A 23,658-nucleotide genomic window follows, 5' to 3' on the forward strand; every position below is an offset into this window, starting at 1 on the left:
TCTCTAGGAAGCTGAAACTCCATTTTGAAACATTTTAACTTAAATAAAACACTTTTGGCACTCAGAAGAAAGTATCTCTGGAACAATGCTTAAAAAACGTTGATCATTCGATTTTTTTTTTAGATAGGAACAAAAAATATCCATCTAGATGTGAAGACATTTCTGAAGGGAAGATAACCCATTGATTCGATATTTTGGGTGCTCAACAATTTTGTTGTGGTATTGTGGTATTAAAGTACAATCCGTGTTGGGAAAAATATAGAAAATAATAGCGGTACAAAAGTATTTGGAAATCTGTTTTTATTGGCCTGGTGGATTGATAACACTACTCGACAAAATCGAACTTTTTTTTTCCTCAAGGATCTAAACCGACTTTTTCTGATAGATATGGTTTTTTACGAAATTTTGACTTTAAAAACTCAGGAAAAGTCGAAAAAAAATTATATCTTGTGTCCTCTATTTTTTTGTGTATAGGTGCATTAATTTGGCGTCGTTCCAGGTATCGCTCATTAAAATCTATGGAGAGACTTTGGAGCTAAAATTCGTTAACCAAACCTAAAATATGGAAAAAATGAACAAAAAATACCTTTTCGAAGTCATCATTTTTGCATTTCAATGCTTTATATTTCCCAGACGGTAAGCTGTAATCACAAAGTGTTTGGGCTTAACTTCTAGCTGTTTAAATTATCTTTTCAAAATAGCAAAGTTCTTTACAACCAGACGTAAGATACTAGAGCTATGTGAAAAAAACAAGCGCTACCTCTGAAAAAAGCTTTAAAAAAAATACCAGTTTTCAAAAATACTTCAAAAAAAAGTTCTGCCATAGAAAAAAAAAAATATCATCAAACCATTTCTAAGCCCCAAATCTTTAAGAAAAAGTTCGTTTTGTTCCTTGAGGAAAAATCGTGTTGATTAGTGTAATTAATTATAATTAAGAAATCAAAAATCTTAGAATTAAAAGCCACAGATTAAAGATTATTTGAGACATGACTTAAGATAAGGGTGCCCACAGGCCTGCGAAGAGTACCCGACAAATTGCGCCAACTGCACTGATGAGGAAAGGAACATTTTCAAAGAAAATTCGAAGTTGAAGTTGAAGGGGGCAGGGCCGGCTCGAGCAATTGACGAGGTGCGAGGATTGGTGATTTTGACCATATCCATATGACCATATTTTGACTAAAGCACAATTGGGATGTTGATTATCCAATAGGGATAATCAACAAGATAATCATAGGGTCCGAAAAGGTATAAGATATTTACATACAATCCTTAAAAATAATAATCAATTAAGTCATTTGCTACTAAATATTTTTTGACTCGTCAAACTGCAGTAGAAAACAACGATGATTTTCCAAAATATTAGACTTAGTAATATTCTCTCCGTCCAATATGCGGAAGTAGGGCAAGTCGGTGGCAATGAGACGGAACGCAAGGCAAGGAAAACGATGAGGAAAGCGAGGAGGAGGACGAGAAAAAGGACGTACTGAATTATTTTATTATTTCCATATATCCGCCGTAGCCTGTGCAGTTGAATCCAGTCAACCATCCAACGCCCAAACTTAATATGTGATATTTTTATACATATTTATAATATTCTGCCAATTACTTGGATGCAGAGGTTTTGCCGTGACCACCATCAAGGAGAATAAAATGTAAATGTTGGCAATGGAGCAAATAAGATACACAGAATTCAATGTTCAGTGTTCAAATGGTCGAGGACAAATGAGGCATCGGTTGTGAGGTGCTTCCCTTTTTATAGCCGCTGAATCGGCTTCGTTTTGCAAATGGCTGCCTTGTGTGTGTGCGTTACCACATTTTGGGGATGACATTTATTGCTAGGGGTGGGCTAGTCGGTGACTATCGTTTAATCATATTAGGATATAAGCAACAAATAATTCTTGTAGTATTTCTTATTTTTCAACGCTCTGATTTCTTAGATTTTCAGATCGGTTCGTCGCTATGTCAACACTAACATAAAAAAATGTGGTATTTTGTATTTGTGGTAAAAGTTGATGTTGTAACGCAGAGAAGGAATCGTTGCCGACCCCATTAAGTATATATATTCTTGATCAGCATCAATAGCCGAGTCGATATAGCCATGTCGGTCTGTCCGTCCGTCTTGATGGCGATCATCTAGGCACTCTAGATCTCAGGGACTATAAGAGCTAAAGCAATTAAAAAATGTTTCCAGACTCATGTGATATCAATCTACTACAAGTATATTTCGCCCCACCCCCACAAAGGATCAAAATCTGTGGCAGCCACAATTTTAGAGATACGATAAAACTAAAAACGCAGTATCGTAGAGAATACCAATATGTACCAGATTGCCGAATCTGAATCAGATCGGAACATTATTATAGCCAGAATAAAGAAATTGCTTCGTACACCTCCTACAGCAAGAGACCACGACACTCAATCTCTTTCTCGCTCGCACACACTGCCCTGTGCAATGCGCGACATTTGCGGAGAAGATGTAGACATTTCAGCCTAGTACTCAGATCCAAAAACTGTTTGCCAGCAAACAAATGTCATATATTCTTCCATATATATTATTCTGTGTGACCAGAGGTTTGCACTGCATTCCGTACGGTTACACTGCTCAGACAGCTGCTTGGTTTTAATTAAAGTTAATAAAATGCACTTCTTCGGCTGGCGTCGCTCGTCCCCAAGCATATCCTGGGCTCCCCAATATTTTATTGGCAAGGTAATGTGTCTGACTATCAGCAGCAGCAGGTGGCGACGCCTCCCGTGCCGACCTTGTTATTCATATAATACTGCGTTCTAATTGTCTTCATTATTTAAATATTTTATTTGGTTTTTTGTTATCATATTGCAATGTTTGCTTCGTGTTTGCTGGCAAAATATATCAAATTGATATAATTTTCGAGGTGGGTTTAAACATACCAAAAAAACAAGCAAATACTTCGGATACTTTTCCAGTATATACCGACCTTTTTTTTGTTGAGTACTGCCTTCCGTACAGAGCCTAGAAAACAGTTTTTGCCGTAAAAAATTTCTTTCTTCTTTCGGCTCTTTAATGACATTAAAATTGATTCGCAAAAGATATCATAAAAGGTCCCCAAACGATCCGTTTTCGAACTATCGAAAATTAAATTTTACTAAGCGACAACTGATTTATTTTGATCGTTTTGGAGCTCAAAACAATAGTTTTACACGCTTGAGTTTCCCGTAGCTCTCATTAGCGATATCGCTCAGGAAGTTTTTGCCCACTGAGTTTTTTCTTAGGCGCATCGTTTCTCGTTTTTAAGTCCGTTTGAGATGGCTTAGCGAGATTTCGCCCGTAACTAGCTGTTTTTTCCGGGGCGAGCAGCACCGTGCAAGCACACACGCGGCGACCAGTGCTGCCAGAATCAGAGAGTCAATAAGCTAGATTGAAAAAAACAGAATAAAGAAGCTCAAAATTAAGCTAGACTAATTAAACTCAAAAAATATAAAGTTTTATGGATTTTTTTTATCAAATTTCTACTTTTTGAAAAAAATTCAAAGATTTTGACGGTAATTCGTAGCTGTTACAACCATTCAATCATCTCGAAAAAGTTGCTCATAACTTATTTTAGGTATTTCTCACATCCACACGATAACAGCCCTACCGCACAGCACATGAAGTCTTAGAACAAATTTTCCTGCACAAAAAATATATACCATACTTTTTACACAACAATAAAATCAAAAAAAAAAAATGATTTTATTAAAACAAAAAAGCTAAACTGATACTTGCAAATTTTTTAAACTAATCCACTTTTTAAAATTAAAAAAAAAAAACCTAGCGTGAAATAAGCTAAAATGGCAGCACTACTGCGCATTTTTGCAAATGGTGGCGTTGCCGATTACTTATAAAAAGGGGAGCGCAGCTGAAACGAAGCGTCATTTGAAATAAAATTTTGAACAGTTAACATCTAACTCTGATTGATGTGTTTGTGCTCTCGGCTCTTTGCTGTAAATAGCATGTGGCAAAGCTGTTTGGAATATAGGAGCTATATATAAATGTCAATCATTCGGAAGAAATCACTTTTCCTCATCAGCGATCTTTTCTTATCCTCAAAAACAAAAGCTGGTAGATCAGACAGTTGCTATCATGGAAATTCTTTCAGCCATTGCTGATATTTTAATATTTTTAAGGCTTTTCATAGCTATTTGAAGACATCTACATCTTCCACATGCTTTTTCCACTGACACGTATTTGAGTCACTTTAAAGACTTCCTCGTGTGCGTCTCATTGATTTTTCTTTGTACTTTCTGTACTTTTTCAAAGCCTTGTATTAATGTGACGTTGTCATGGTCTTGTTCGTGTTTAGTCTTCTAGAATAGTGATGGCGAAATCTTCAATATTGATGTATTTGGGTTCTTCTATTTTGGATATGAACAGTTTTCGGAGTTCTGGGGACAGTTGAGCAGACGGTGACTCCAAGGCTGGTTGCGCACCCTGCACTTGCGATCACAATTTTTGACCTTTCTATCTCGAGCATTAGTTGATATTAGCTAGGTCGCTTTTGCTATTTGAATGTACTATGTATTTGAATATTTTAGTTACTGTGTGTTTGAACGCATATTTTATTTTATTTCTCCGAAACGCGTGCACCAAATTGCATTTTAAATGACAGCCAGAGTATGTGGCATTGTTTCTACACAAAAGTTTTTACTTTTCTATAAATAGGTTCCACAAAATTAGAAATTAATCAAAAAAATGCATTTAGTAAGCAGCGAAGTGCGCGGGTCTGGAACGACAGGTTGTCCGGGATTTGGTGGCTGGAGCCAAGCTGCAGCTGCGTCCACGGCTTTTTGCACGGGTGCGCGTAGCTGGGCTGCCATCAAAGTCCATTGACATTTCAATACACTGATACTTTGTGTCAATGCTGTTTAAATCTTTCAGATAAAATTGACGTTAGTATTACCAAGAACCGAATGCACACTCTTGCTGCTGCGGAGCCACCTTACTCTTTCCCAATGACACGGTTGAGCTAGCCAAAGTACTCAGTGCATTTGCACTTTGTTATTGGATTGCAACTAATCTTCGCTTGGCATTTTGAGTTTGGACTAAATCAATTATTCCCGTCGGGTTGCCATCCAAAATGCGAATTTTTGGCTGGCTTTGCAGGGACACGTGCCGTTTCTTTTTATCTGCACAAAAGCCACATTGCAGACAAATGTATTTTTTTATGAGAACAATGCACAAGTCTAAGTGAATTTCTCTTTCTTCCGCGGCAGTTTTTTGAATCAAACAAAAAATGATCCACACTAGATTAGTTGAAGATATCTGAGCACTTAATTATGTGTATGGATAGTTCAATACTTCAACAATAATAATAAATATATACCAAAGCCACAGATTCTAAGCTCGTGTCTGGCGCTTATTAAAATAAAGTGCATCCCCAAAATTCCCAGGGGTAATAGCAATTTTTGGCTGCTGCACCTTCTGTTACCCCTCGGGAATGTCGGCGAGGATGGGCTCGACCCCATTTATGAGGTCCTGCCTCTGCTCCCGGGCATTACCACGAGCATTTTCCGCCGCTACATCGCTACACCTCGTCCTCGTCCAACTTCACGTTGTATGCAACTCTACAACGTGAAGTTGGCTGAAACAAAATTTAAATACTGACGCATTGGCAGCCATTTGCAATAAGGTATATTTCGGTATATTGCTGAGGGTCAGACGGGTATATTTTATCGATAAAGTCACACAGATTTACCGTGGCTTTTAGCAAGTCGGTCAAGTTTTAGTGTTTCGTTAAAGCCTAGTACCACTAACCATACAGTATATAGATGTGCCAGTTCACACACCGACCGTGTCGCAGCTGAGTTTTCTGTCCCAGGTCCCCAGGTCTTCGGCTGGTGGACCTGGGACGTTCCACATTTTTTCGACATGTTCGATTCATGACGAGATGCGAAAGCAAGCAGAGAATTGCAAATGTATGTGTGTACACAGGCACGACAAAATATCAATTCTTATTTTCCGAAAGCGTTTTGAGTTTCGTTTCCAGGTTACGTAAATGTGTGTGTGCCATGTATTCACATATACTGTGCTTGTGTGTGGGCTCTACAATTGTTGGCCGCTTGAACTGAATTTCGGTTTTTTGTTTTGTTTTGAAGGGCTGATGTAGCGATCTGAGCTGATCTGCCGCAACATAAATGAGGAATGGCCAGAGTGGGTGGGGGTGGGGGTGGGAACTAAATACAATATATAAAAATAAAAAAATGTACGCCCTCCTGTTGATTTTAATGTCTCGCTCTTCTCAGATCAATGCGTTCTTGGAGACCCTCGAAAAGGATCTGCAACGCGACGTTGGATCTATTGAGACGGTCTTGGGACAGTGCATATACTTCGGGCTCTCCTTCAGCCGCGTCGGTGCCGACTTTCGGGCCCTCATGGCGCCCATCTTTATGGGCGTGGTGCAGCGCAAATTCGAGGCCAGCATTGAGCAGGAGTTGGAGAGGTTCACGCTGATCAACAAGGTGACGCTGCACTCCCGCAAGCAGGTGGATCCCGCCTTTGCGCCACCAGAGACTCTTCTGGACTTCTACCCACTGGCCGCCCTCTGCAACGAGCTGCGGCTCTGCCTATTCCCGAGTGTATCGGCTCCGCAAGCCTGCATTTATTTGTTATGTGCATTGAATATTGATGATAAGTCCTCCCTTAATCGCTCTCAGATTCGCTCTCTTTGTAGATCTCTTCATCGCTGTCTTCATCGCTCTATTGAATTGAATTTACGGGGTACGTGTGCCGACTGCACTGCCCGAAATTTTGTCCTATGCACAGTGGATACGCGTCTTCATCGCTCTCTTCCTCGCTCCCTTCCTCGCTCTCTTCCTCGCTCTCTTTCTCACTCTCTTCAGCGCTCTCTTTATCTCTCTCTTCATCGCTCTCAGGCTCGTCCTTGGAATCTTTCCAGTTGTTGGTGACAATCAAATAAGTTTTGTTAAAGGCAGTCATCCTAGAGGTCTGAAAGTACGAAAACATAAATTGAGACTTTGTGTATGCCTATCCTATCCTGCGGGATATACGTTTCGCTTACCAGGCCATCTACATAATCATATGAAGACGACGAAACCCGTATCTCCAATGGACCTTGAGTTGAGGGATCTCTCACTGATTTCAGAATGTCCAGTGCTTTTTTTAGGAAGATTTGTTCGATGGAGTACAATGCTTTTCCCACAAAAATACTCTTAAGCTTTCGACATTCTTGAAATATGTCAAGGAGACCGTCACAAATATCTCCATAACTATTATTCGAAGTGACTTCCAGATTCTCAAGATTAGTCATTTTAGCCAAGAGGGAGAAGCTTTCTCCGTCTCTGAAGCCACACTTTAGTCTTGTGATTGAACCAACCTGCGCGAGCTGGCGAGTCTCCTCAAGGTCGATAAAAGTGCGCTCTATAACCAAGTTATTTAATTTGGTTGAGTCGTTCAGTGAAAAAGCGCGGAAGAGACCTGCTAGAGAACCCCTTTTGGGGAAACAGGATATTGTCAGATCTTCGAGGTGCATAGACTCGGCCAAACCCTCAATGCCCTGGGTATCTTTGATTAGGAGCTTCAACGACTTCAGTTTCGGATTTCGAAGAAGAAGGTTTAATACGGTAATTGATTCCTGACCGACTGCCAGACCATCGATAGTTAATTTCTGGATATTTGATTCGCCAGAAGATGCAAAAGCAGAGAGCAGATCTACCAGAGAGGCTTCACCTTCCCTAGTTGTTATGCCCAGATGCTCGATGCAGTTTCGCTGTGACAATACTTCGAGACCCTCTGTGCTGCAGAACGCGCACTCGAGTCCCTTCAAGGAACCTATAGCTGACACTTCGGTCACCTCTTGGGGGGTGAGACTTGCGCCCCTTACAGCCAGATGTACCAGTGTGGGGCCCTTGCTGGCGGCAAGAATCCCAAGAAGGTTCTTCAGGGAGCCCGCTCGGTGGGAACCAACATCCAGCACTGCTAGCTGGGGAAGTTGAGCCAGCTGTTCTATTTCTATGTTCTTAGCATGGGATACACTGCAGACGAGGGTTCGGAGAGACTTCATTCGACTCACTTCCCTCAGCTCTTCATTGCTCATTTCATAACGCCTGTCCACTCTCAGTTCCTGCAGAGTCTCGCCTTGACACGCGGCCAGCTGGCCCAAGAAATTAAGCATGGATCCACGTATGCGCACATTAGAAAAAGTAACGTGTCGCAAATTCTGCAGGCTAGCTAGGGGATTTATGTCCTTCATTGAGAAATGTAATAGAGAAACAGACAATTTCCCAGTGGACTGATCGAACGTTATTTCTCTAGGGGATAAATGGATAGAAAAACAATTAAAATTTTTGCCATAGAATTGAGATTACAAACCTGGCATCGGCTCCCGGATATTCTACTACGAAATTGCTTAAATGGAGTAAATGCTGAAAACTTGCTTCAGATATCCTGACTCTAAATTTTGTCAACGAAGGAATCTTGGCCAATTCCACCGTGTCATCAAACTTGAGAAGTTGGTCTGGTATGTTCAGACTCTGTAGATTGGAATTATTTTTCATTGCAAGGGCGGCAAAGAGTTCTCTCAGGGAGCCACCACTACGATTTACTAGATCCATATGGGTTACAGATTCAAGGCGGGCTAAGGATTCTATCGCGAGACTTTCGTGTCCAAAAAAATCCATGTCAAGGTACAATTTATTTGTTTCCCGATTGAAGAATATCGCATATGTCACAATATCGAAGTGGATCCGTAAATCAATTTTATCTTGACAGTCCTTCAAAATTTCGACGAGGATCTCACCCAATTCCAAGTTGGCACGAGGGGACAGGTATGAAGAACAGTCTATCTCAATTCTAGCCAACTTCTTGCAGGACTTTGTAACTGCAAGGACACCAGGCAACATATTGTCTAACTTTTCATCGCCAATCAGCTTCAGCTCTTCGAGTTCGATTAGTTCAGACAGAAGCTGAATGTCCAGAGGATCAGCGAACTGACATTCCAAAGCTCGCAAAGATCTCAGGCGGGCCAGTTCCGTTGCCTCCACGGTATAGATCTTTTCCAAACACAACTTTTGTAGTGTCTGCGGCTCCTTCGAGGCCAGAGCAGCCAGGAGGCCCTGGAGGGATCCTGGAGATAATGGCTCAGATGTAATAGTCAATTCTTCGAGCTCCGGTAGCTCCGATAGGAGCTCAGCGTTTTGTGTTTCGGCAAATCCACACGTCAACCTCTTCAGGGATACGATTTCAGATACAGCTGCGAATTCCTCTGCCGTGATATTTTCCAACCACAATTTCGGCATTGTAGGTGCGTTTCTGAATCCATTGAGAATCGACTTAAGTAAAGCAACTTGGGGCGATTTTTGAATTCTCAAAGTGCTATCCTGGCCAGCCAAACCTGGCAGCGTAAAAAGTGGACTGTAGTCCGAGGCATCCGCATTCTCTTCGCTGAAATAAAGCGCAAGCCCTAATGAGTAATTTATTATCAAATTGACCAGCTCAATATTCGTTTTCCCGTCTGACTCCACTAAAATCTTCCGAACTGGCTCCGATATCGCGCCAAAGTCGTGTTTGGACAGTATCTTCAAGTTGTAGAGTTGGGTCAGTTGGGACAAGAGCCCAATGCTCTGGGGATCGTCAAATCCACACTCCACTCGCATTAATGTATCGATCTGGGCCATTTCCTGCGTTTCATTGTGGTCCAATGTTGCATCGACTATGGACAATGTGTAGAGGTCTTTGCAGGCCAATGCCTCCAGCAGGGGCTGAAGAGTGCCCTTCTCGTGGACGCCTGCGATTTGTAAGTATTTCAGTCTGGGAATCTTAGCCAAAGGCCTGTATTCGCTTGCATCGCAGTCGGTTCTCATTTTGAAGGTGAGTTCTTCCAACTGTCTGCAATGTGGGGCGATCTCGGCCAGCCTCTTTCCTCCCGTTTCATTATTCATGTATTTCAAAACTCGCAAGTTTTTGTTCAGGCGGCAGATTTCAATCAAATCATCAATATCCATCCGCACATTCAATGTAAGTTCCTCGAGGCTTCTAAGTGCTCCCAGACCCTCTAGGGTGTAGCCTGAAATAAACAAATGTTCCATGTTAAATATGTATGCCCCTAGACCTAGGCATATAATGCTCTCACCCCGCACATCAATGCGTAACTCTTTCAGATTTGGCTTGTTTTGGAGTTGAGCTATCACGGTGTGAAATGCTTCCATGTGATCACTGTGGAATGATTCGGGAGCGCAAAACAAATCGACATCTATATATGGTGATTTCCTGATGGCCTGGCTGTGCTGCCTCCAGTAGTTTTCCCTGTACTTTGCTGACATATTCTTTAAGAAGGTATGCACATGTCCAAGATCGATGGAGTGAATGGGGTCATTGCTAAACTTTAACATTATAAGCCTGTTATATAGACCCTTATCCCATTCAACAGCAATATGGCCGAACCACACGCTGCAAGTGGCCAAACTAATGAAATCTCCATACTTGATTTCGTCGCGCTCATAAGGATTCTCTCTCTCGCAGTTCTCTTTTACGTACTTAAATATTTTAAAGATGATCTCAGGTGGCAAATTGAAAATGCTCACTTGACTCATTTTAATTTTCTCACAGTGTTTGATTTGTTACAATTGCGAAATGTTTTTTTTATTTAGTTGGTTATCGATATTTAATGTTTTTAATTAACTTTATTGTTTCGCTGGAAAGCTTTTGCTTGTCTAGTGAGTCACTCACACATACATATGCACGTTTTATATAAGTTTTCTTTTAACATAATTTGTAATGTTATTATTAAAAATTAAAATTTTGTAGTTAATATGGCATCAAGTGCAGGCTATATTAATGAAAAAAATACCTTATAGTTGCACTTTAAAATATACGGAAAATCTACACGTCTTTCTAGCACGCTGGGCGCATAAAAACTTTTTGTACTACTCGCGTTCGGACTTGTAAGCGGAACTGAAAGCGGAGCCGAGCCAAGCATCCGCTTTTATATCGGGTACTCAGTCAGCACTATATATGGACTATATATGAACATTGTTTGAGCGAAGAGGCGTCTCAATCCAACAATCACTTCCCAAGAAAAGACAGGGCAAGTCCAAGTTCGTCAAATAAGGGTTATATTCGGTATATTACAGGGAGATCGGCGTAGAGGAGCATTCAGTGACCGGGGGGGGTTGCGCTCAGCCACTGCCGGTGGCTGTCGGTAGCGAGAGCGGGAGCGTAAGCGTAAGCGTGGTGAGTCATAGCGCTCGAGAGCGCGTTACTGGGGGAAAAACGCTCATAAGCAACAGCTAGCGTAGCTGGATTGCTAACAATCCTATGATTTCCTATGAAATCGGTGATGGTTCCTTAGCCGTGTAAATCCCCACGTTCCCATTGAAATCTGCACAAACCTTCATTTACTTTTTGAGGTGCATACTTCAGTGGTTTTTCCAGTCAATCGTTTTGTAAAATCACAAAATTTCCCAGCAACCAGACTCGCGGTGTGAGGCGCAGACCTGGTTGTGTTTTTGACCCACTAGGGACCGTGGCAAGGGACAGGGTGTCCGCGAGAGTGCAATAATATTTTTACTTACGAGCCGAACGATCGATCAAAAAGCGACGCTGGGGCATCTAACCGTCAAAGCCAAAGCCAAAGCGAAGCAATCAGCTACTTCGTACCGATATCTCTCTCTTGCATGCATATAAAACTTTTGTGTGTGTCCACACAAATTAATATTGTTTGTTGTTCGAACAGTTAACAGACATTCTGAATGCCACGATATCCCGAAGTGAAGGCATAAATTCCTGGAATTTCTACTGGCTTGCGACACTGAGGCAGAAGAGTCTACGCAGAAACGTTTTGCGTAGTGTAGAATTAAACTATAAACAATCGTTCGATTTGATCACACGATTGACCCGGGACCTGCACACCTTCTCTCTCTCTGCTGATGAACGGGCCGCGATTATCGATCACTGTTTGGATGGCATGCGACAGGGAGACGCCAAGGTGTTGGTTGGAAGGATTTGTTGCCAGATTCGCTTTCTCTGATTTCGGCAACTCCACGTTTTATACTCAATGGGGTTGCCTCGGATGGAACCGAGTATAGAGGTATGAGGCCATCTTCAATCCTCACCCCCATTGCTGACATGTTCGAGTAAGTTGCGACCATAAAATGCTTAAAAATTACTCAAATTTCCATTTTTTTTTGGGCTTTAGAGCTCAGCAACGGAGAAATGTTGACAGTGTTAAATAAATTCTCCGAGACTCTGCAGGATCTATCGCCAATGGAGCTACCCGCTTTGGGCTTCCAGCTCTTTTTCATGTGCCAAAATGCCTCACAACAAGTTGGCCATTGCATTTGGCTCTGCATCTACAAACAAACCGAGGGATAACAATGACGAAACTAGGACTTTTAAATAGAAATAGTTGTTTAAAATTTAAGCAAATAGAATACATAATATTGTTAATATTTTTTAGTAAAATAAAGTTAAAATTAAAAAAAAAAAAGTGGAGAAAAAGTAAAACAAATTAAAGGTTGCGTTCACGAGGACAAACTATCTTGTATGCGCCTGTGATGCATTCCCCCCAGCAGACGGAGCTAGATATACTTCTTCTCCGTACATGTGCAACCATAGAAGGCAGACTCAAAGGGCTCCAGGCCCGAGCAGGATCACAATGGACCTTTAAGACGCCCAAGTGAGCTGGTCCGAATGTCTTCTCTCACACACACCTAATTACCATGTGTATAAATCTAAATCACATCTATCGATGGAATATTTCCTTCGAACTGCAGTGAAATAGGATCCAACAGCTTTATTTATACTCTTTAAAATTCGGGAACATTTATTTAAGTACATACTAAAATCAGGAAGGCTTTTCTTCTGCTTCCACTTTTGTTGTATAATTAATTTATAAGTTTCGCTTTGATATGCTTACGATTTGGACTTAGGTCTAGGCAAACGAACGTTCACACACTGATATGCATCGGATATAGCAAAGTAAGAGCTTCGAATTCACGATTTGATATGTATCGATTTCGACTTTCAGGATCAACAATTATCTTTCAGTAACTAAAAATTCGTCTAACTTTAGATAGATAACATCGCAAGGGTGCGGTCGTTTCGTAGATGTGCCTGGATAGCTGGCATTGGACTGGGGACTGTGGAGCTGCTGCTGGCTTTGGGCTTATGCCGGGGGCATCTTAACTACGTATCACAGTTTCAGAAGTGCGTGGGAGACTCCTCGATGGGCCTAGAACTCGTTTGCCTTTGGTGGATTGGTGGTGCCACAGGCCTCCTTAAAATTGGTGGCATTCAGCGGGGCAAAGTAATCCTCGTGCAGAAAGCGAATAATGTTCTCGATGGGACACAGATCCGCCTTGTTGCCCCTCGAGTCACGGGTGACACGCAGACTCTTGCCACCCTCGCAAAAGTCAATCTGCTGCGTGACATCCCGTCCATTGTAGACGACCCGGAAATAGTAGTCTGTGTGCGCCTCGCTGCGGTACACCTCGAAGGCCAGCCGCGAGGCATACGCAATTGTCTGGCCCTGGCTATTGGCGATTCCAAGCGCCGCTGTCAGATACTGCATGGTGCAGTCGTGGCCGGAGTATAGGACGAACTTGGTGCGATCACCGGATATCATCTTCAGCATATAGCTGACGATGTGCCGAATCATTCCATAGGATCTGAGCAGGCCGGACAGCTTGTAGTACGCATGATTGGCGGAACGCTTGGACAGATCATCGGCAAAGGACATCAGGGCGTCCACATGTGTCGCCTCCACGCAACCCTCTGGATGCTCCCCCTCACCCTGTGGCAGGGCGGGATTGCCATTGTCCGCCTCATTCGACTCTGGCTCCAGGTTGCCATTGTTTGCCTCTTGCTGCAGATTCGTCGCCGTCTCATCCTGATCAATGTTGATCACATCCACCAGCTCCTGGTTGGGATTCTTCCTCGCCGGCCTCTCCGTCGGACTGCGTTTCTTGCGGCGACAGGGCAGTGCCGCCTCGTGGCACAGCACCGTCAGCATTGCGTCCACAACTTCAAAGGGATTGGTGATGCCATTTGGCGTGTGCTGCAACAAGGTGCCGCCAATCCATTGCATTGTCTCCAGCACATCGGATCGCCTCAGCAGCTGCCTGTCGCCCATGGCCTGCAGTCGTTTCCGCAGCAGCGCCGACTGGCCACAGGAGCACTCGCCAAAGCAAAAAGCCATGCTGTGGGACTCGCGCACGTTCAGGCCCAGCCACTTGTCCGCCGGCAGCAGGGTGAACAGCATGGCCAGCGCGGACTGAAAGGTGCGACGATAGCGCGTGGTGTAGACCACCACCTCATCCGAATTGAGCAGCGTGTGCGGTGTCGTCTCCATGGCTCCCCCGCGACTGAGTGGCGGCTTGAGTAGCAGACCCAATGGATGGGCATACACCTGATGCATAATGTCGCCCACATGCAGCAATTGGGAGATGCCCCTGAGGAGAACGAATATGAAATGCGTTCCTTTGTGTATGCCAGCACTTACTTGTAGGTAAGCTGCCCCAATGGACAGCCACGCTCTGTGGCTGGCAGCAAAGGAAAGCCATGAAAGGGTCCCACCTTGTTCCAGTACATGTGATTCGAGCCCGAGGACGAGCTGCTCGAATTGTGCAGAAAACTGCGATATCTGCGGGGGGAGCGAGAGCATAAGATTACCCAACTGGGATGGGTGGTGTAGTAGCCAAACCCACCTGTTGACCAGGTTTTCAGTGCCCCCAGCAACGCCACAATTGATGCCAGTGGTGCGCACATGCGACATGGGTCCACGGTCCCCGTGCCGAATGACCAGCAGCACGCCCTGCAACTTCCAACCCTCCAAGATGCCGCCATCGTCCAGACGCTGCAGCTGTGCCAGCGGCGCACAACGCTCCCGATACTTGGCAAAGCGCTGTGCATAGGAGGAGGAGGAGGAGGAGGCGGAGGAGTCGCCCAAGGAACTGATTGTGCCCGAGCTGGGGCCAAAGCCAGCGCCAGCACCAGAGCTGCTCTCCACATTGCCCATATAGCGATACATGCCTGTGATGGAGGGAGGATTTCCATGGATTAGATAAATGATAGATTCAGAGTGCCGTGTGGACTCACCCGCTATGAGTAGGAAGATCCAAATGCTGAGCAGCACATAGCAGTAGAAGGTGCGATGCTGCGTGGCCAGACGCATCAGTTCCTTCAGCAGCAACATGCTAAAACGACGTTGCTCCGCCTCGCTCTGCCCTTACCCTTCACGCAGCGACTGTCCCAGGGCATATGCTCGATGGCGGCACTCTCAGAGGGTTCGCTGGCTTAAAGTTGAAAGTTTTCTGGCCCAAAAAAATCCTTTTCCACTTCGTTTTGGGGACCGTTTTGACAGCTGGCCTGCAAGAAAAACCTGGTTTAATTGCAGAGAGAGCGAGAGGGGGTGGAATGTAGAACTGTCAAGCGACGACGTGGAGCATGTCCAATTGTCAAGGCATGCGCACTGGAGGTCACAGCGTTATCAGCTGTGCCAAATGGGGGGGGAAATTTAAACAAGCAAAAATCTCTAAAAATATATACAAATACATATGGGAAGGCTTTCTTTTATGATTAGCTTCAAGCTTTGAGTGTTAACTCTTTAATTACAAATTTTAAATGCTTCCCATACAGTGTGGCGTTTCTTTTTTTTTGGCTCCAAGCTAATTAAATATTATGTATGCATAATTATGTGTTTCAACTGGCTTCAAGGCGTGCCCGCAAGCGCCTTTAAGCCGGGCTATAATAATGTATGTGGTATATGTTTGTGGTTGTATCTGGCAGATCAGAGATCATCGTATTCTTCTTTTGGCAGGCAGCCGGCCCGCCTAATCCTGCGCACCAGTCAAGGCCAAAACGGTGAAACGTACTTCGGTGGGATCACGGGCCATAAACTCTTTGCACACCTTGGCCGCATCGTTGACAAAGGTCTCCTCGCTGGTCTTGCCATGCTTAATGGGAAACGATTTGCGTCCATCCAGCTCATAGAGGGTGCCCTCTTTGTTCACCAAAGCAATGAAATGATGGATCACAGTCTCATGCTCTTCGGCATTGGTCTGACCCTCCTGGGCCAAAGCCTGATGATCGGCTGTGAACTCGGTATCGTGCTCCAAGGCATTGCCACGCTCCTCTGGCGACAAGGCGGCGGTTTTCTCCAGGAACTTTTTAAGAACTCCACCAGTTACATCCACCCTGCAGGGAAAAACACAGGATAAGAATAGATCTTTGGTTATGCTAATAAATGGCAACATACTCCTTGTTATTGGCCACGCTATGGATGAGGGCCACAGTGCCGCAGGCATTGTGAGTGAACTGGCGCATATAGAACAGATCATCGGGATGCTGCTCCTTCACATCCTTAATGCGCTCATGCTCCTCAGCACGGTGTTTCTCATACTGCAAGAATCTAAGTTAATATCTAAGGAATTTTGTTGTGCTGAGCGGCGGCACTTACAGCCTCACTGCATGGAAAGAGCAAGATGAAAGCCTTTACTGGACGGGGAAGAAACCCGAGCAAATCTTCGTCCAGACCAATGACGTCAATCACCCCCCAGGCCGGCGACACGCCTAGCTTGTGTATGTACTTGGTCAGCACCTAGGAATGGGTATAATATCAATGGCGTCTTAAAATTGCCAATTTGCAAAGGAGCCCTTTTTGCAATGCCCGCAATCAGCCAATATCGCAGTGGCAAAAGTTGAAAAAACAGCCGCAACTCTTCATAGTTATAGTACATACCTCTGGGTTCGATTCGAGTGGCGTCCAGGTCGACATTTTTCTAGAATTTCCGGTTTAATTACGGTTCTGAATACAAATTTTAAAGCAAAATGGCTTTGACTTGACAGAGAATTACCGGCACTTTTGTGGTGTCAAAGTGTTGTTAAGCTTAATAAGCGAACTTAACCCTCTTAACACCCCTTAACACCTTTAACACCCATGCATAATTACCTAGAGTTAAACCGCGGAAAAGTATAAAGTTTTTTAATTCTCCTTGTAGATCCACCGATATCTTTACTTACAAAACAAAATGACCATGATACCTTTCACCTGGACTGTGCTAAAATTTCATCATTTTCGTGGGAGTATTTAAATAACGCCTGGTGGACAATGGGTTAATCATTCTCATGTAACCTGAAAAAATGACCAAAACAAACAAAACGCCGCAAAAACAAAGCGAAACAGATATACAAAATACATCTTTAACTCCAGTGCGATGTGAGTTGGCTTAATCATTTCGTCTGTATCTATAATAGCTTGGAGCGCTTGTAGATCTGGACAGCCCTTGCCTGCAATCTCCGACCAGTCACGATGCCACTTTGGCCACATGCAAGACGCGCCTGGAAACGCTGGTAAAACAACTGCAGGATAACTATGCCAAATGGCAGCTAGCCCAGCAGCGCGGCACCGCCATATGCTATGCCATTGAGGCCAAGAAGACCAAGTGCCTGGAGAAAAGCGAGGATGATGACAGCAGCAGCAGAAGCACTGCCTATCCAGATGATCTTCTGCTGCCCTGTAAAAAGTTGGCCATTATTGCTTCAATCTTTGGGGACATTACCAACAACACGCGGGAAACGCTGAGGCAGCTGCGTGCGCTAACAAAACTGCCTGGCGCGGCGGCCGACACGATATTCTTTCGCTCCTGGCGGCTGGCGCAGTTTGTGGCGTTTGCCATGGAACTGGCGGATCGCTACGAACAGGAGGCGCTGGTCAAGACACAGGTTGCAGGTGAGCAGTGTAAGGGATGCCACTGGGAGATTATATATTTACGTTTCTATTTATTTGTAGAGAATATTGCTCACTGCACCAGGAGAACCGAACTGATAGCGCACACATCCCTCTGGGAGTATCCCGAGCAAGTCGATATCTATGTTAAATTGGGATTTCTGCTGCTGGCCGAGGAACTAAGTTTAAAATAATTAATTATAAAGACTTTCCATACACTTTTATATAATTAATGTTCAGAGTTTTCTTCTTAATTACAAAATCTTATGAATCTATGAGAGAATTTTGGAAATTAATAATGTTTCCAAGGGGGAATGCAGCGATTATATATATGTGTGGGCTACATGCTAAGTTATGGCTTTTCTTTGTCCGAAATAATACACTTTCTAAATGATGTTCATGTTTCACGTTTTCAACTTAAATAGAATCGAAACCTTCGTATATCTTAAAATCAATTGAGAGCTTGGAAAGCAAACTGTTTCCACGGGGGAATGCATCGATTGAATGCTTAGCTTTGTCTTTTTCTCTACGCTCAAGTTGCCACCGAGATGCGGTCCAGACGTGCGGGTGCACTATGCTTGGACCACCACCAAAACCAGGCACAGGACAAACCCAAAGCCATGGCTGCGTAGTAAGCGCAAGTAACGAAATTTAACTTCTTCTGAAAGCAAAACAAAGTACATATAAAACCACACCACAATAAGTATGAATATTTTCCTTCACCTTCTTGCTGCCTCCTTTGGCCTGGTTATCATCAATTTTCTGCAGCTCATTGACTGTTTTCTCAATCTTCTTCAAGTCCCTGGACATCTGTTCCAAAGTTTCCAGAGCAAAGCGACTGGCATAGCGCTTATCGCCCACCACAAGATCTTCCACAGGCATCACTTGCATCTTGTAGTTGGTGGCCGCAAAGGAGGCGCGCAGCGACATGGCATGATTTGTGGTTTTGCCCAGAATCTGAGAGTTGTATTGCTTGGCCAATTCTGTATTGCAGAGGTAATCGTAGCTGGGATCCTGGTTGGGCATTTGGGCAAATGTGTTGAGCATTTCCTTGCGATGCAGAGCCGAGGTGAAACCAAACAGCTGCAGATCCTCGTCGGTCAGCGTGGCCAAGTCGCGATAGCAGATGCCATTGGGTATGAGGTCGTCCAAACTGCGGCCGGAGTGATCCGTATCTATGGTGGTGGCCAGCAGCGACTTGAGTATCTCCCGCTCACGCGCTGTATCTAACTTGCCGTTGGAGTGCATCCAGTTACGCTTCTGAAAGCCCAGAAATGATTTGTCCAGCTCCTGTTGATGGGTTCGCGTTTGGAAATCCTTGTTGGCGCCAAACTGAACAACTGATGGCATATTCGCCATGGATGCCAATGGCACGTGTTCCGGAATCATGTTGACGTTGCTATTTACGTTCTGCGTGCACCTAAATGCAAGTATTTAACTAATTTAAACGCAAATTGCGGCAAAAGCAACATCTGCTTTGGCTTGAAAGGCGCGAATAGTAGCGTTTTGCAGCACTACCCATCAGTGTGTGCACAAGGCGCGAATGAATTAAATGCTCAACATTTATATTTTTTTTTTTCGAATTTGTTTAACAATTTACGTACAATTTAAATGAAAAGAAGCTCTTAACTAATCTTTTTTGTCCCCTGTTGGTGTCCTGTACAGTGGTGTACTGGTGTTGGCCGCCTCCTGCAAACGCTTCATAAACAGTGCCTTCCTTTTCTCATCGTCGGTTTGGTTGGGATGACCGCGGGACGAGGCCTTTATACGTTCAATTTTCTCGGCATTTGGTTCGGTCAGCAGCATCAGGCCATAGCCAATGCCACCGAAGGATACAAGCCACAACAGGGACTTTAGATACGGATTGCCAAACATGATTTAGTCGCTTTTCTTCAGGGTGCCCCAATAATTGGCGTCCGTCTGACGAGCCTTGTTATCGCCGACTATCTCGCCGATTTTGTAATAGTAATCAAGCACAAAGGGATAGTTCTCGTGTATATGCTGACGGAACTCTGTGAATTAGGAAATATTTATTATTCGAAAACTTATATAAAAGCCCGGCCACTGGACTTGCCTCGATTCGTGTTCATGCGGTAATAGACTCCGTAGCTGGCCGCAAAACAGACAGCCTCCACTACAAACAGAGTCTTGGCGCTACCCTTGATGAATCTCCAAATTGCAGGCTTGGGTGTTTTTGGTAACATTACAAGAATTGAAAGGAATAGGACACGTTGTAAATTAAAACAAATCGTCACGGAAATAAAAACAATGAATTGCTTACTAGTGCTGCCGATTCGGCTACTTCTTTTTGAAGAACTGCGTAAAAAATTTGGGAACTGCGGGAAGAGGGTTTAATCTGGTGTAGTCGAAATTAAGGAATTAAGATATGATGAGCTAATGAGGCTAATACTGTAAAAATACAAAATTAAACACATAACCCATAAATTAAACTTAAAAAGGGCTTTTTTCTGGAATTTTTCAGCTATTTTTGTCTCTTGTCAAAGTCAGAAACCGCTTTTTTCCTGATAACAAGTTGGCAGCACTGTTGCATACGCCGTAACGATGTTAGTGTTAACAATGCTGAAGAATGGCCAGCGGCACAAACAGCTGATTGACCGGCCTTGCATGTGTGTGAGTACAATTTCTCTTGGGTGTGTGTGTGTGTTTATCTCACGTTTTTTGTTTTTGCAACTGATAACGCGACGCAATTAGGCTGCAGATCTGTGAAAATCTGTTTAAAAACACTGCTAAACGAATGGAAAACAGCTTATGATGAGTGGCAACATACACGGGCTCAGCTGGTTTCCCAACTTTCCCGACAAATTCGTCTCGTGGGGCCAGGAAATCAATTTGTATGAGGTGCGCAGCAAGGATGATGCCCCACAGAAAAGTGAGTGTAGCATATTGGTGATTTTTGAGACACTTTTACATTACTCTCATCTATCACCAGGTCGCCTGCCTTATATCTCGGTTAATTATCTGGCCAACGAGTCGCGGTATCAGTATGCGCGATGTGTGGCCGCCTCCTACCACAGCCATCAGCCCATCATAGCCGTGGGCCTGGCAGATGGCAAAATTGGCATATGCAACTTTCGAGACACATACGACAGCAGCTGGGAGTACAGTGGGTAGAGTTTACATTTCGCTGTGGTTCCGGCTAACACTTGAATTCGTTTTGCAGCGCCGCGTCAGCAGCGTATGTGCACTTGCCTCGCGTGGAATGAGTTGGATGCCAACATTTTGGCCATTGGCCACGATCGCCATCGCTCGGACTCCTGCATAACCATTTGGGACACGGAACGGGGTGTGCCCAAGGAGACGGCCAACTTTTTTGGCCAGGCCGAGTCTGCGAATTCGCTTTGCTGGGATCGCAATCATCGCATGCTAATAGCAGGCATGAGCCAGAAGATGATCAAGCTGTTTGATCTGAGACGTGAGTGGCCCAGGGGCACCCTCTACAAACCCACACACTAATCCTGCATCCTGCATCCTGTAATTCCCTAGAGAACAATGCCACCTGCCAGAGCATACAAACAAAGACTGTCCAGGGTCTGTCGGTGGCGCCCAATGGCAATGATCTGTGCAGCTATGTGGACTCCATCATTATGCTGTGGGATGTGCGCTCCATTAAGCAGCCACTGCGGCAGATACAATCCTCCAGAAATCATCTGCAGATTGCCTGGTGTCCCACCAGAAACAGCCTGCTATCGTCGCTGCAGCGTGACTCCTCCTACATTACGCTCTACGACATTCGCACCGTGGAGAACGAGAACTCCCGGGAGATTTATCATGTGAAGCGACAGATAAGTCCGTTTCCGGCCAAATATCATCACAGTGGCAAGTTTGCGTCCGTCAATTGTCTGTCCTGGCATTCGCGTGACTTTGAGCGCGCTCTGCTGCTGGCGGATGCTGTGAATATTTTGGATTTCCGACTGCCTGCCACGCTGCACACGGCGCATAGCAATCGGAGGAAGTTACCGCTGCTCATGCAGCGTCAGCTGTACGCGCCCGCTTCGCCCACATCCACGACAGCTACGCCCACACAGCAGCCGACGAGCAGCTGCAGTCTGAACAGTGCTGGCAGTTCGCTGGATTACAGTGGACCCGGCTCACATTCCGCCTTGAATGTGGATTTTCTGGTGCCGGAACTCTTTGAGCTCGATCTGGTGGATGAGACGCGGCAGCGTGCGCTCGAGGATTATGGCATCAAGCCGGATAACAAGCGATTTGCAGAGCTGCATCTCACTCCGTATCTACGGAATGTTTGGGCAACGCTCAACAATGTCTACTGCGATGATCAGTTGTCCGGTTTGAAGTCCGCTTTGGGCATCAATTTGGGCCACACATCGGAGGCATTGATGGCCAGCTCACGCATCGAATCTCAGCAGCTGCAGTGGCCAGATGGCATCAATAATTCCAACAAACTTTTGTGCTACAAAAGCGAACAGCGTGACCATGCCCTGCAGCTGTGTGGCTGGACATTTGAGCATGAATTGGAGCGCTTTATCGATCAGTTGTATGCCAGCAAGGAGTACAGCCGTGCGGCCATGATCTGTGTGTTCCATTTGAAGATTATGCATGCCTGCAATATACTGTCCTCGGCGGCGGATAACATGCGGGATCCCAGCATGTACAGGATCACGGTGATTGCGCTGTCCAGCTTCAATGCGGATCGCTGTAGCTCAACGTCGCGTAATCAACGCTCCAGTGCGAATATGCAGATCCAGGATCCACATCTTAGAGCCATTTTCTCATTTCTCACCATGGAGAAGGATAACTTTGAGGCTGTGCTGAAGGAGGACGGCGTATCGCTGTCCGATCGCATGGCATTTGCCTGTAAATATCTGTCGGAGACGAAGCTGACGGACTATGTAAAGCAACAGATACAAGCGGCCATCGAGTGTGGCGATCTCAATGGACTGCTGCTCACCGGCGAATCGCTCGATGGCATAAGCATACTGCAGTCGTATATGGATACCAGTTTTGATGTGCAAACTGTGGCCCTGGTGGCCATCAATTACTTCCGGCAGGAGCATTTCACGGACAAGCGCATACAGTACTGGATCGCCAGCTATTTGGACTACCTCAACAGCTGGGGCCTGTGGGAGAAGCGTGCCGAATTGGACATCAAAATCGAGGGCATACGCTCGTCGGCGCGCAGCTCGCGTACCGTCTATTTGTCGTGCAATTTCTGTGGCAAAGCCGTCTCCAATGCCCTGCTGGATGAGCCACGGCCACGCAGCACCACGACCAGCACAAATCGACTGTCGTCCTGTCCCAGCTGCCGCAAGCCACTGCCACGCTGCTCGCTTTGTCTGATGCATATGGGTACGATGATTAATATGAGTAACGGCGAGACGCCCAGCACCACGCCCGAGGTGCAGGGCTGGCAAACGAAGCCATTTTCCAAGTGGTTCTCCTGGTGTCAGACATGTCGACATGGCGGACACACCGAGCACATTATGCAGTGGTTCAAGTGAGTCCTAAAAAACACCAGAAATATTTTTAATTGAATTTAATTTCCTTTATTTGCAGACAAAATTCGGAATGTCCTGTCTCTTCGTGCAATTGTCGCTGCTTTGATATGGATGGCAGCAAGCCAAATACGTTAAGAGACATTTCCTAGCTGTCCAGGTGTGTGGGCAGATGCTACGGCCACAGCCAACCCACTAGACACGCCAGCCCATGCCATAATGCCTTAAGTTGTTGATTTTTCTTCCAAAATGTGTGTGTGCGCACGCGCTCGCCTTGCAACTCAGAAAGTGTTCATTGTACTTAGACATAAACGGGTAAATGTGTGCCCGTAGAGTTAGTGATTATGACCTAACAGCTTTTAGCTGCTCAAATGCATTTTATACTTACATTTCAAATAAATGACAATATAGGGAAGAGTGCGCGCTTTCAATTTGACCGTTCACTGAGCATTTAAAGGTTTTCCAGCCCGCTAGCGTATTAATTCAAA

At 44.8% G+C, this 23,658-nt stretch overlaps 9 protein-coding genes across 11 annotated transcripts; 3 read left to right on the forward strand and 6 right to left on the reverse strand.

The window, feature by feature from the left end:
• Window positions 1-5,677: 5,677 nt before the first annotated feature.
• Window positions 5,678-6,686, forward strand: LOC121404419 (conserved oligomeric Golgi complex subunit 8-like). Its single transcript, XM_041593836.1, has 3 exons — window positions 5,678-5,931; window positions 6,259-6,589; window positions 6,670-6,686. Exons 1-3 carry the CDS (start codon window positions 5,896-5,898, stop codon window positions 6,684-6,686), a joined length of 384 nt encoding a protein of 127 aa, XP_041449770.1. The 5' UTR covers window positions 5,678-5,895.
• LOC111076889 lies at window positions 6,449-10,215 on the reverse strand. Its single transcript, XM_041593837.1, has 5 exons — window positions 10,104-10,215; window positions 9,491-10,037; window positions 8,345-9,415; window positions 7,035-8,283; window positions 6,449-6,961 (listed from the first exon to the last, which is right to left on the reverse strand). Exons 1-5 carry the CDS (start codon window positions 10,177-10,179, stop codon window positions 6,713-6,715), a joined length of 3,192 nt encoding a protein of 1,063 aa, XP_041449771.1. The 5' UTR covers window positions 10,180-10,215; the 3' UTR covers window positions 6,449-6,712.
• A 2,540-nt stretch (window positions 10,216-12,755) lies between these two features.
• LOC111075377 (2-phosphoxylose phosphatase 1) lies at window positions 12,756-15,450 on the reverse strand. Its single transcript, XM_022368638.2, has 4 exons — window positions 15,068-15,450; window positions 14,677-15,001; window positions 14,472-14,612; window positions 12,756-14,421 (listed from the first exon to the last, which is right to left on the reverse strand). Exons 1-4 carry the CDS (start codon window positions 15,162-15,164, stop codon window positions 13,203-13,205), a joined length of 1,782 nt encoding a protein of 593 aa, XP_022224330.2. The 5' UTR covers window positions 15,165-15,450; the 3' UTR covers window positions 12,756-13,202.
• An 89-nt stretch (window positions 15,451-15,539) lies between these two features.
• On the reverse strand, window positions 15,540-16,850 carry LOC111075394 (ubiquitin carboxyl-terminal hydrolase). The gene is made up of 4 exons (XM_022368675.2): window positions 16,710-16,850; window positions 16,428-16,568; window positions 16,227-16,369; window positions 15,540-16,165 (listed from the first exon to the last, which is right to left on the reverse strand). Exons 1-4 carry the CDS (start codon window positions 16,743-16,745, stop codon window positions 15,802-15,804), a joined length of 684 nt encoding a protein of 227 aa, XP_022224367.1. The 5' UTR covers window positions 16,746-16,850; the 3' UTR covers window positions 15,540-15,801.
• Window positions 16,851-17,076: 226 nt separating this feature from the next.
• On the forward strand, window positions 17,077-17,971 carry LOC111075402. The gene is made up of 3 exons (XM_022368683.2): window positions 17,077-17,186; window positions 17,241-17,699; window positions 17,760-17,971. Exons 1-3 carry the CDS (start codon window positions 17,111-17,113, stop codon window positions 17,888-17,890), a joined length of 666 nt encoding a protein of 221 aa, XP_022224375.2. The 5' UTR covers window positions 17,077-17,110; the 3' UTR covers window positions 17,891-17,971.
• LOC111075385 lies at window positions 17,905-19,211 on the reverse strand. 2 transcript variants are annotated; one of them, XM_022368663.2, is made up of 2 exons: window positions 18,420-19,211; window positions 17,905-18,354 (listed from the first exon to the last, which is right to left on the reverse strand). In XM_022368663.2, the coding sequence occupies exons 1-2, from the start codon at window positions 19,083-19,085 to the stop codon at window positions 18,229-18,231; spliced, it is 792 nt and encodes a 263-aa protein (XP_022224355.1). In that variant the 5' UTR covers window positions 19,086-19,211; the 3' UTR covers window positions 17,905-18,228. The 2 variants fall into 2 exon arrangements, with proteins under 2 accessions (XP_022224355.1, XP_022224344.1); XM_022368652.2 differs by having other exon boundaries at window positions 17,905-18,357.
• Window positions 19,212-19,244: 33 nt separating this feature from the next.
• On the reverse strand, window positions 19,245-19,571 carry LOC111075410. Its single transcript, XM_022368705.2, has one exon. It carries the CDS (start codon window positions 19,569-19,571, stop codon window positions 19,326-19,328), a length of 246 nt encoding a protein of 81 aa, XP_022224397.1. The 3' UTR covers window positions 19,245-19,325.
• A 3-nt stretch (window positions 19,572-19,574) lies between these two features.
• LOC111075403 (protein CEBPZOS) lies at window positions 19,575-19,971 on the reverse strand. The gene is made up of 2 exons (XM_022368697.2): window positions 19,771-19,971; window positions 19,575-19,708 (listed from the first exon to the last, which is right to left on the reverse strand). The coding sequence occupies exons 1-2, from the start codon at window positions 19,898-19,900 to the stop codon at window positions 19,575-19,577; spliced, it is 264 nt and encodes an 87-aa protein (XP_022224389.1). The 5' UTR covers window positions 19,901-19,971.
• Window positions 19,972-20,311: 340 nt separating this feature from the next.
• Window positions 20,312-23,585, forward strand: LOC111075374 (GATOR complex protein MIOS). 2 transcript variants are annotated; one of them, XM_022368614.2, is made up of 6 exons: window positions 20,312-20,327; window positions 20,409-20,586; window positions 20,647-20,820; window positions 20,878-21,129; window positions 21,201-23,172; window positions 23,232-23,585. In XM_022368614.2, exons 2-6 carry the CDS (start codon window positions 20,466-20,468, stop codon window positions 23,320-23,322), a joined length of 2,610 nt encoding a protein of 869 aa, XP_022224306.1. In that variant the 5' UTR covers window positions 20,312-20,327; window positions 20,409-20,465; the 3' UTR covers window positions 23,323-23,585. The 2 variants fall into 2 exon arrangements, with proteins under 2 accessions (XP_022224306.1, XP_022224317.1); XM_022368625.2 differs by lacking the exon at window positions 20,312-20,327 and having other exon boundaries at window positions 20,356-20,586.
• Window positions 23,586-23,658: the final 73 nt, after the last annotated feature.

Source organism: Drosophila obscura, unplaced genomic scaffold, assembly GCF_018151105.1.
Source record: "Drosophila obscura isolate BZ-5 IFL unplaced genomic scaffold, ASM1815110v1 contig_200, whole genome shotgun sequence".
NCBI lineage: Eukaryota > Metazoa > Arthropoda > Insecta > Diptera > Drosophilidae > Drosophila > Drosophila obscura.

Bases quoted from the DNA above. Each gene is read 5' to 3' on its own strand.
- LOC111076889 (XM_041593837.1), bottom strand. From the start codon at position 10,179: ATGGAAGCATTTCACACCGTGATAGCTCAACTCCAAAACAAGCCAAAT. The intron at 9,416-9,490 runs GTCAGACGGGAA...GCTTTATTTCAG, and splicing joins GTTCGGAAGATTTTAGTGGA to CGAAGAGAATGCGGATGCCT. The intron at 6,962-7,034 runs GTAAGCGAAACG...TCGTACTTTCAG, and splicing joins ATGATTATGTAGATGGCCTG to ACCTCTAGGATGACTGCCTT.
- LOC111075403 (XM_022368697.2), bottom strand. From the start codon at position 19,900: ATGTTACCAAAAACACCCAAGCCTGCAATTTGGAGATTCATCAAGGGT. The intron at 19,709-19,770 runs GCAAGTCCAGTG...CCTAATTCACAG, and splicing joins CCGCATGAACACGAATCGAG to AGTTCCGTCAGCATATACAC.
- LOC111075402 (XM_022368683.2), top strand. From the start codon at position 17,111: ATGACCAAAACAAACAAAACGCCGCAAAAACAAAGCGAAACAGATATA. The intron at 17,187-17,240 runs GTGAGTTGGCTT...GAGCGCTTGTAG, and splicing joins ATCTTTAACTCCAGTGCGAT to ATCTGGACAGCCCTTGCCTG. The intron at 17,700-17,759 runs GTGAGCAGTGTA...ATTTATTTGTAG, and splicing joins GGTCAAGACACAGGTTGCAG to AGAATATTGCTCACTGCACC.
- LOC111075394 (XM_022368675.2), bottom strand. From the start codon at position 16,745: ATGTCGACCTGGACGCCACTCGAATCGAACCCAGAG. The intron at 16,370-16,427 runs GTAAGTGCCGCC...AGATTCTTGCAG, and splicing joins TCTTTCCATGCAGTGAGGCT to TATGAGAAACACCGTGCTGA. The intron at 16,166-16,226 runs GTATGTTGCCAT...TTTTCCCTGCAG, and splicing joins AGCGTGGCCAATAACAAGGA to GGTGGATGTAACTGGTGGAG.
- LOC111075374 (XM_022368614.2), top strand. From the start codon at position 20,466: ATGATGAGTGGCAACATACACGGGCTCAGCTGGTTTCCCAACTTTCCC. The intron at 20,587-20,646 runs GTGAGTGTAGCA...ATCTATCACCAG, and splicing joins GGATGATGCCCCACAGAAAA to GTCGCCTGCCTTATATCTCG. The intron at 23,173-23,231 runs GTGAGTCCTAAA...CTTTATTTGCAG, and splicing joins CACATTATGCAGTGGTTCAA to ACAAAATTCGGAATGTCCTG.
- LOC111075410 (XM_022368705.2), bottom strand. From the start codon at position 19,571: ATGTTTGGCAATCCGTATCTAAAGTCCCTGTTGTGGCTTGTATCCTTC.
- LOC111075385 (XM_022368652.2), bottom strand. From the start codon at position 19,085: ATGATTCCGGAACACGTGCCATTGGCATCCATGGCGAATATGCCATCA. The intron at 18,358-18,419 runs GTGAAGGAAAAT...TTTTGCTTTCAG, and splicing joins CCAAAGGAGGCAGCAAGAAG to AAGAAGTTAAATTTCGTTAC.
- LOC111075377 (XM_022368638.2), bottom strand. From the start codon at position 15,164: ATGTTGCTGCTGAAGGAACTGATGCGTCTGGCCACGCAGCATCGCACC. The intron at 14,613-14,676 runs GTGGGTTTGGCT...CTCCCCCCGCAG, and splicing joins ACTGAAAACCTGGTCAACAG to ATATCGCAGTTTTCTGCACA. The intron at 14,422-14,471 runs GTAAGTGCTGGC...CGTTCTCCTCAG, and splicing joins TTGGGGCAGCTTACCTACAA to GGGCATCTCCCAATTGCTGC.
- LOC121404419 (XM_041593836.1), top strand. From the start codon at position 5,896: ATGACGAGATGCGAAAGCAAGCAGAGAATTGCAAAT. The intron at 5,932-6,258 runs GTATGTGTGTAC...CGCTCTTCTCAG, and splicing joins GCAAGCAGAGAATTGCAAAT to ATCAATGCGTTCTTGGAGAC.